General features: G+C 33.4%; 1 protein-coding gene and 2 non-coding genes across 3 annotated transcripts; all 3 read right to left on the minus strand.

The window, feature by feature from the left end:
• Nucleotides 1-240: 240 nt before the first annotated feature.
• Nucleotides 241-2548, minus strand: LOC108995511 (pectinesterase). The gene is made up of 2 exons (XM_018971090.2): nt 1618-2548; nt 241-1136 (listed from the first exon to the last, which is right to left on the minus strand). Exons 1-2 carry the CDS (start codon nt 2519-2521, stop codon nt 445-447), a joined length of 1596 nt encoding a protein of 531 aa, XP_018826635.1. The 5' UTR covers nt 2522-2548; the 3' UTR covers nt 241-444.
• Nucleotides 2549-9156: 6608 nt separating this feature from the next.
• LOC118344919 lies at nt 9157-9255 on the minus strand. Its single transcript, XR_004798649.1, has one exon. It is a non-coding gene; the product is annotated as a small nucleolar RNA snoR118 (small nucleolar RNA).
• A 141-nt stretch (nt 9256-9396) lies between these two features.
• Nucleotides 9397-9473, minus strand: LOC118344957. The gene has a single exon (XR_004798684.1). It is a non-coding gene; the product is annotated as a small nucleolar RNA R66 (small nucleolar RNA).
• Between the last annotated feature and the right edge of the window lie 1188 nt (nt 9474-10661).

Here is a 10661-nt window from a genome sequence, read left to right on the forward strand (position 1 = left end):
TTAACATAATTACATAACCTTCTTAATTATAATTTCTTCTCTCTTTCTTTCGTTTTAGGCTGATTAAACATTAACATACAGTTACCAATCGTACGTGCTACCTACTTACAATATTGTAGTAAGTTATTTAATTCTATGTATTAATTCTCTTAACACAATATCTTAATCTACCATTAATGTGATATATTATATCAAACTTGCATATTTTTACATATAAATAATTTCTTATACATCTGAGCTCCATTTCAATTACAAGATATTAATATTCATATACATAGATAATACAATCGCTTAATATTAATGCATGCTTGCACTTTTTATTTCAACTAATAATATGATCTATCGATCAGTCTGGCCCCTAAGATAAACGTACATATATATATATATATATATATATATATCCTGCTTTCCCCCAACTGCACACATGATACATATAATAATATATCAAAGACCACCAACAAATGGCACTCCAGCCCTCGGAACCCACGAATTTCCGGCCAAAAAGTTCCCAACAGTAAATCGTTCAGCCTCTTCCGGGCTCCTTATAACGTGGTATCCGGGCCACTTGACCCTCCTTGCTGTATTGGCACCACGACCAACGTTCATATATTCCCCATAATAAAGTGTTCTCAACGCAAAGCTTCCAGTCCATGGAAGCCAACCTGCAGGGTGTATCAAACTGCCTAAATTACTCTTCATAAATACCGTCCTCGAGTACTCTTTCCATGGCCTCCCCAGATAAGTTTGAAACGAGTGCTGCACCGGTAGCAAATCCCTCGCAGCAATGACACGAGAATTATGGATAATGATGCCCGTATTTGCATTAGGATCTGTTCTCCCTTGTGCTGTAATGGTGTTTTTCTGACCTTTTAAGGGCCTCCTCACGAAGATGTTGCAGTTTTGGAGGACAACCACGGCATCTCCGAATATGAAGTCTTGGGTGCCGTATATGTTACAGTCTCGGTAAAACTGGCGCTGAGAGTGCACGTACAAGGTGTCTTGGAAGCCCTTGAAACTGCAGCGGTAGAAAACGGAAAAGTCTCCGCCTGACCGGAGTGCAACTGCTTGGTGGTTTTGGGGTCCGGCCGTGTTTTGAAAAGTTATGTCCCGGGCGATGAAGTGGTCACCGGTAATTGCTGAGAGAAGAACAACAGCTCACGTACATGATGTGAAATAGGAGTTTTGCAAATTTTATAGAAAGTGATTCTTCTAAATTAGTTTTTAATTTTCATTTGCTGCTGAAATTAGTTAGCAGAACAACATTTTCGAGTAATCTAGCTATTACTGTTTGAGGTTGAGTACCATGTAATAAGAACAGAGAACGTACATACTGTGCTAGTGTTTGCATGTACATGTAATCACGTCTATATTCTTACCAAAAGCAAGTAGTCACGTATATATATATGCAGTATTTCTGTAAAACATATATAGGTAAACTCAGGCAAAGATGATTCTCTAAACAAATAGTATTTTCATGTACACCAAGTTGAAAGTTCAACCCTTTACGTACCCCATAAGTTGTACAAAGGCTTGCATATTCGTTATCAATTGAAACATAATTAAACGTTATCAATATGGTGGGAAATTAACTTTCAGAATCAAACAAAAATGACTCACCAAATGTCGCAGATCTGAAAGTTGTCGAGCCTCCTATAACGTTCCTGTTACCGGTAACAATCGTAGCACCAATTCCATCTCCAATTATCATTATATTTGACTTCTTGATCAGAACATTCTCTCTGTAAATTCCCGCTTTCACGTGTATAATAACTCTCTTCGAACCACTCGCTGATGCAGCCACGGCAGCGGAAATGGTATCGTAATCTCCAGATCCATCTTTGGCAACCACAATAGCAGCTTTTGGTGTAGCCGCTGATGATTGGAGAAGCATTCGATCAGTAGCAGAAACCCATGTTGGTAAGCCATGATCAGAAAGCAAGCGTCTGCGGCCACCAATCTGTTTGCTATGTAACGTCGACGTTGATGATAAAGTCGCGGCCTTCTTTACTGCGAGCGCATTGCTGACAAGTTTTGAGAAGTTGCTTAGCATACTTGGAAAGAATTGTAATTTGGAAGACAAGTTGAAATCGTGAAAGCCATTTTGACATGTTTGTTGATTGGCAATTGAGGCACTCATCCATGTTAATGCATCGGACGGGTTGTTGGAGCTCAAGGAACGATTAAGCTGGTTAAGGGTATCCTCGTAGAGCTCCAAACAATCATTCCAAGCCAACTTCGCTCGTCCATTGAATGAATTCAGGTCCATGACAGTGATGAGCCGGTGGGCTTCGATAGCATGGTTCATAGTCACTTTATAAATTTTGTCATGAAATTCGAACCCTTCTAATTCACCTAATAGGGTTGATGGAAGATCATGGGTGTTGATGAAGTGATTGCATACTTCTGGGTATGGGGTTTGGCTACATGAGGTGATTGTGGCACCATGCACCGACCTAAGAAGTAAAACAAGAAGATGTAATACACTTGCGAAAGCTAGCACATGAGTACTCTTGTCCATCATGAAGAATTAAGGTTTTGATGACTCGAGTTTTTTATAATTTGAATGCTATACAGATATTGTCAATTGGGAAGTTCTATATATAGACCACATGCGACTTGACATGTGATAGGGAAGTATATACGTAGGTAGGGGTGTATCCGGTCTAGTTTAGTCTGATTTTGGATAAATTTTAGAACCGAACCGATATATATCAATTTTACATTTTCAATAACCGATGTCGCACCATTTATCTTTCTAAATTAGTACTTTCGATCCGATTTTCTGATTTTTAATATATATTAAATTTCTAATCTTTTATACTTATATATATATATATATATATAACTATTAGTAATACACTAATACTATTAGTATATAGTAATACTATTGGTATAGTACTATTAATGTAGTAATTAATATACTAATTATATATATCAGTATTACTAATATATTTATCAAAGTGAATATATTGAGAATTTATTAAGTCATAAAATGTAATTAATATATATTTTATATTTAAAACATATGATCAAATAAATGTTCATATTTAAGATTAAAATTTTATGTTATAACATTATTTCATATATAATTATTATTTATAAAATTTATATATAATATAAAAAAATTATATATTATATTAAAAATTAATTAAAAATATATAAATATGTGAACCAGTCCGGTCTTTGAAAACATAAAATTAAGATCAGACCAATTATGACCGATTTTAAAAATAGAGGAATCGGTCCTTGACCGAACTGGCCCAAAACTGGACTGAACCAACTGGTCCGGGCCAGGTTTCCGATTTTTCGGTTTATTTTTACAACTCTATACGTAGGTGGTACTAGTTTAGTGCAGGAAAATAAATTATGCACCGTTTCATCGATCATATATATCTTTTCGTTTTTATTTTCTTATGAATTTCCGTAGTTTTAGAAATTTTAACGACGTCTTTAAGATGGATGCCACTTTGGATTGTGCGTGGATTTAAGGAAAATCTCTAGATTGTGACATGCATATTCAATAGATCCATTACATGATTGAACTTTAATGACCAATTATGTATCTTTATTATATATATAAGTTACGTTGATTTGAGATTAAGTCAGCAATAAAGATAGGCCAATGATCATAAGTTTTCCACGCAATTAATTGGCACAGTCTAATTTATTTCACTCATTTAAATTCGATGATAAGAATATATGTTGAGCTTGCAATCAGTGTCAAATCACTGCATGATAAAGATCGATCAATCTGATGCATTAATTGAGGTTGGATGAAGCTGTCTTGTAAGGATTACTTATCCACAACCACAAGCATATATATGATTTCCAAGCACACACGGAATGATCTTTGTTTTCTTTTATGTCTTATATAGGCTTGTCTTTTATGTCTTTAGGCTTGTTTGGAAAAAAATTTCTATTCTAAAATTTTCATCTCATTTTTTTTTCAAACATCATTAAAATATAAATATTAATTTCAATCAAATCATTATAATATTTTCAAAATAATCATTACAACTTTTTCAAACTTTCAAACAAAATATAAAAAAAAAATTAATTTTTTTAAATCCTCAAACAAAAATAATATTAAAAAATATATTATAACAATATTTTAACTTTAAAAAAAATTTATTTAATTTTTTCTCTCTCATTTCCCAAAACTCCATAAAACATTAACTCAAATTATCATACTGCTATTCATAAAATTCTCATTTTATCTTACTCCCCAAGCATGCCCTGCGTATCGAACAAATATATATATATATAGATGAAAAATTCTATACGCCACATCATCATCTCACTTTCATCCCACTATACATGATGTGACGCATTTATCATCATTGAATGATTATTTATTAGATGATTATTTATCATCCAATAGTAATAAATATGACACATCTTACATAGTGAAATGAAAGTAGGATGGTGATGTGGTGTATATTATTACTCTATATAAATAGATAGCTAGGGATATACACTCTAGAGGCCCCCTTTTAATTTCCTTAACATGACTACTTTTTGTTTAATTTGCTAGCTAGCTCCTCTTCATGGTGAATTTGGCCACACACGAGATTAATTTTATGTTATATCACGTGTTATATTAATTTTATATTATAAAATTAATATAATTGAATAATAAGATTAAAATTTCATGTTATATTAATTCGCAATTTAGTATATAATATAATATAATATAAAAAATTATAAATATATATACCGGTCCGGTTCGATTCGATTTAAACCGATTTTCAAAATATGAAAACTAATACCGCACCGGTTCAAGACCGGTTTCAATTCTTAAAAACTGGTACTATACTGGACCACTTAAAAATCATTTTTTTTTTTTTCTGCAGGATCTCTAACCTGGGGTTTTGATCAAACTTGTCTTTCAAAATCTAAACCCCAAACTTGAAAAAGTTCATTTCATCAAGTCTGTAGAAATCCAAAACCTCTGATTTGATCTGCTCATATATTAAAGTCTACATAATAAAAAACCTCAGATATCATAAAAATCATTTTCTTAAAGTCTGCAAAATCTCAAACCTCAAATTTCCAAAAAAATTATTTCATATTGTCTGCATAATCTAAAATCTTAAATTTCAACAAACTCATTATTATAGTATGTGTAAATACATCCAACTCAAAAAAATTATTAAAAATATTAAAAGAATTTTTTATATTGAATACTAATGTAGAGTATTGTGACATGTAATCAGAGGTTGTATAAGAGTTGTGTACTCTTATTGAAAGATAGTGAAGTTCATCATTAAAAGATTATTTCTATATATATGAGCTTCATATTTATTCAATTTTTTTTTTCAAAATGAGTGCGATGCGCACGCTTACATACTCTGTGACTGCAAATTTCATTTTTTAAAAGGAGGATATGCTAACTCAATACCTTGAGAACCGTTAAAATAACACAATTATGCTAATATAGGATAACTAGGTCAATATCAAGTAGTTAAGGGGTGGGCGTCAAACTTGCCTGACTGGTTTAACGACATGATTGATATAATTAATTAATTAGTAGTTATGACTTGTAATCAAAATTCTCATATGCATATTATCAAAGTTGATCTGTCTGAAGGAGACAAGCTTACCCAATGTCATAAAAGTCAATGGCAGCTGCATGCATTAACGTGCGTAGAGGCTTAATACGATATATTAATATTGTTAAATATAGTCTTAAAATGTATAATTTTTTTTAAAAAAAGAATGTAGTTCACCATAAAAAAAATAAATAACTAAATAAATTAGAAAATTTGATTTATTTCACGTCTCAAAATCACGTACGTACGGTTGCATTTATTAATTATTTTAAAAAGACTACGTACTATATGAAACTTGTGCATATATCTAAAACTGTACGAATCATTTTCAAACAAAATAGAAGATTAGTGGACCAGTTATGCGTTACAAGAAAAATAGATATTTGTGATGGATTATTTACGACGAGAATGGCTATTTATGATAAAACAGACTCATTTTAACAAGAAATAATCATTTTCGCAAGAAATAACTAGTCACAAATAAATAATTTTTTTATAGTGACGTACATGTATAGCAGTTAGCTTGGCTTTCCTTGACAGAAATACTTAAGTTGCTTCGACATTTTGGTGTGTCTGTCTAATGTCTCTAAATCAATACCGTTGCTTCTATATATAATAGGATTTTCCTACACGACAATATATATATTTAAGGAAGCGTAAACTTCATCTAGCAATCAACCACTTAACATAATAATAGAAGTTACGACATTGACCAGCCGCGCGTACTGTAAATATGATAATTGGTCCATATATGCCATTGAAAGTCAAATAATTAAAAGAAAAAAAAAAGTAACTAAGATATATTAATTTTTTTAATTTTGTGAAAATTATATATATTAGTAATTACTTTCCTTGAATATGAATTCAAAGTTGGTTTAGATAATAGTGATTTAATTAAAGGGGAAAAAATACCAGTTTTATAATTAACCAACTGATTTTCAAATAGAAATATATAAATTAGTATCAAATTCTTAATTTAAAGGTAGGGATAAATTTATATATATATATATATATTATATTATCGACTCCCTCGGATTATTTTTTATGCAAGCCCAACTGTCGGATGTTTATGTCAAAGTGGTATATACGGCTGGTTCTTAATTAGTCTATGGGACAACGTTGGAACAAGCATTGGTCCGTGCCAGCTCTTATATTTTGCTTCAGCCAAAATATATAGGCTCATGCATGGCAGTCGTCGATCTTCAGCTGGCCTAGCCCAAAATATAGTGGGGCTTTTGTTTTCTTTTTTACTAGTCTGTTTTAATTAGAGCATTGACATTAAATTGGTCATTCTATTGTTCAAAATTTGACTAATATGTAACTTATTTATTTTTAACTAATCACTCTAAACTTAAAGTCTACATTAGATTAGACATCATACTAATAGATAAACATGTCAATCCCGACAATCACTCTTCTGTGATCTCAGTCATGCCAACTTCATGGAGTCAAATATGTCCATCTCCTTAACTCAAGCTTCGTGTGATAACTTGTACAACAGAGCAAATCAATTGCTATTACCTTTCTTGTAAACATTAGATGTGTATAAATAGGGTTCTTCTTGTAATACAATGTGTGACAGATTTAATACAAACACAAACGTGTTCAAATCTCTTATATGTATCATGAGTCTGCTCTCTCAAACGAGTTTGATCCTCTTTCTTTCCCTATGTTTTAGTCTCCTCCCTCTGTCAATAATTCCAACAATTCCACCCAACCACTAGAGAATACTATCATTGCCATCAACGCCCATAATCAGCTGCCCTACAAGCTTACATCTTCCAATTTCCATGCATGGCGTGCCCAATTCAACACTCTTGTCATTGGGTAAGACCTTCAAGGCTTTATTAATGGATCCCATTGGACTAACCCAATTGCTAATGTTATTGCTGCAGCCTGCTCCCAGTCGCTAGATCCGTCAAGACAAACTCCTACTCAATAGGATTTTTGCCTCGGTGTCTGAAAGTATTATGCCCTTGATTGCTGCCTCTGGCACTTCAAGAGAGGCCTGGCTTAAAATGACCCGTCTCTATGCAAATCTCTCTCGTACAAGAGTTATGCAACTCAAGGATAATCTCACTTCCTTGAATCGTGGTTCCAAGAGCGTCACTGACTATCTTCAGAAAGTCAAATCCACTGTCGATGAACTAACACTGGTTGATTCTCCCCCCACGAATGATGATCTCATGTTCTACATCTTCAATGGCCTAGGATCTGAATTTCGTGACATTGCTGCTCCAACTCAAACTAGAGAGACTCCCCTTACGTTCGAAGAACTCCATGGTCTGCTTGTCAGTCATGAGACTTTTCTCAAACGGTTTGAGACGCTACAGCAAACCACCATTGCAAGCGCCAACTATCACCAAAAAAAGGTCTCTCAGTCCTCATCTCATAGAGGCAAACCTCACAGAAAGAACACCTCACGGAGCAATCAACTGTCTTCCCAGAATCAAAACAACTCTTAGTTTTCCACCAAATCCTTCGTGATATGTCGGGTTTGTGCTATACCTGGTCACACGACTCGCCAATGCAAGAAATTCTGGAATCCACCCTCCCCCAATGCTAACCGTGCTGCTATTGGAAAAATCATGGGCGGTTGACTCTGGTGCCACTCATCATATCACCTCTGATATGTCAAAGCTCTCCATCCACTCCAAGTACGATGGTACTGACGAGGTCATCATTGGGGACGGATCAGGTTTTGCAATTTCTCATGTTGGCACTGTGAACTTTCGGCTTTCTACTTACACTATTGCTTTAACCAACACTCTTTGTGTACCTGCCATTCATAATAATTTGATTTCGGTTCATGAATTCACCAATACTAATAATTGTGTTATTGAATTTCACCCCTTCCATTTCTTTGTGAAGTATCCAAAATCGGAGGCAACACTAATGCGAGGCAAATGTGATAATGGGATCCACACACTTCCTGCTTCATCTTGCAATGTTGGTGCTACGAAGGCGGCTTTCACCATCGAATGTGTTTCTTCATATATTTGCCATAACTGATTGGGTCATCCTTCTCATAAACTTGTTCATCATTTGATAAGAATGTTTCAATTACCATCAATATTATTCTCTATAATAATAAAATATTATCTTTTATTATTATTTATATTTCTTTAATTAATTTTTATTTTTTAATTACTTTTTATTTTATTTTCATGATCTCAAATAACCTCCAACAATCATATTCATTTTCATTTTCACAATCCAATAATCTATACTATAACAATCTCATATGTAAATAAAAATCTCATATATACATGAATCCAAGATTTAGACCTAGACCATGTTATAGAACCGGCCTCTTGAGCTCTCTCTCCATTAGGCTCTACAGTTTTTAACTTTAAAACCGAAACCAAAACACACAATTGATAAGGTTGCATAAATGTGCTTACAATATCTCATCCACAAAATGAATAAGTTTAGTGTCAATCACTTCCATGTCAATTTTAAAACGCTTTAAACAGAACATTTCAGCCCAATGTTGGCATCGTAAAACACTTCGGCTGAAGCTTGGTTGAACAAACTTTTAATTCCAAACAAGCCCCAAGTAGAAGAACAAGAAAAAAACCAAAATTGGATGAACAAAGGGACAACATCAGGTTTAGCTTTCTAGGGCTGCATCAGTGCATTGTCCATCAATAAAACAGCTGATAATCAATTGCTCAGAGCCCAATGCATATTCATCATCTGCATGGATAATCAACTCGACATTATCCTCTATATACCAAAATAGAAAATGATCGGATAACAAGAATAATAAGTAATTAACCAGTCGACCCAAAACCAGGATTGCCGTAAAAAAAAATTAAAAAAAGGTCTTTAATTGGTAGGCATCCTCAAAAAATATGCTTATACTTGTCATCAAGTTATTGGACAATCAGGTCTCAAAGATTTCATGCCATCATTGGACCCATATGCTAAGATATTTAGAGAAGGAAACATATGTAATGGTAACTATAAATAATTAGCAGAAAACAAGATAAAACTTCAAGACCATTAACCAAATCTAAGTGGAAAAATTAATGAAGGAAACACCCTCAATCCATGGGCTATCATTTCAAAGGCATCCAAATAAGAGGCATATTCAAATACATATAGCACAGATCAAAGATCCACTATCTAAATGAAAATAACAATGAATAGAAGCTTGGTATATTGAATAAAATGATTTCTCAAGTTAAGGGTTGATTAATAATGAATAAAGCTTCGTATATCACCCCTCAGACCCTTAAAAATAAAATAAAATTAAAGCTCATAAGAAACTCATCTCTAGGCCCCTAAGATTTTAAATGTTGAATGAAAGTTTTAAAAATGTGATAACAGAATAATGGTTGCTTTAAAACAAAAACTGTCACTAACCCTTTGGAGTCATTATGAATCCCATAAGCAATTCTCTATTCATTGTTTTCATAAGTAACAAAAATTTCACAAAGTAGCTCAAAATGTGTACTCCAAGTTCACAGGTTTTATACAAGAAAAATACCTATCAGAGAGGAAAAGATAATAGAAAATGATGTAAGGTTTAGCCCATTAAAGTCTGTAGAAGTAGTCAAAAAATTATGTATTGAAAAAGAAAATCTTGAGTTCCTTCATAGTTGGTTCCAGGTCCTTAGAGATTCGAGCATTTTTTTCCCTCCAAGTACACCATAGTAAGTAGGAACTATTTTTCACACTGCAACAATTTGTGAGCTCCACCCAAGACAAACCAACCTAACAGAAATATCCAATCAACAAAACACCAACTATCTCGCAATAGAGTAAAAGACGACCCACAAACTCTCAAATTAGAATGGCACCCACAGATCAGAGAATGACACTCAATCAACAAAACGAAAATAACAATGGCAGCCATAGATCAATGAAAAACCACAACTTTATACATCATAAGTTTAGCAATGAGAATGTTAACAATTATTTTCAGTTCTTAGAAGGGATAATTCCAAAATACCTTAGAAGATTAGCCTTACCTCCAGGATTTAAGAAGCAAGATCAATAAGAGTTTGCGACTTTTAGAGTTTGGATCTTCGATTCTTCAACTCCACCGTCGTGCGCAGGAGAAGGAACACAGTTGTTTGTACGTTCTGGATTCAGTCATCC

The sequence above is a fragment of the Juglans regia genome, chromosome 16, assembly GCF_001411555.2.
Source record: "Juglans regia cultivar Chandler chromosome 16, Walnut 2.0, whole genome shotgun sequence".
Classification (NCBI taxonomy): domain Eukaryota; kingdom Viridiplantae; phylum Streptophyta; class Magnoliopsida; order Fagales; family Juglandaceae; genus Juglans; species Juglans regia.

Coding starts and splice junctions, on each gene's coding strand:
- LOC108995511 (XM_018971090.2), bottom strand. CDS start 2,521: ATGATGGACAAGAGTACTCATGTGCTAGCTTTCGCAAGTGTATTACAT. Junction 1,137..1,617: donor TTTCAGATCTGCGACATTTG/GTGAGTCATTTT, acceptor TTCTTCTCTCAG/CAATTACCGGTGACCACTTC.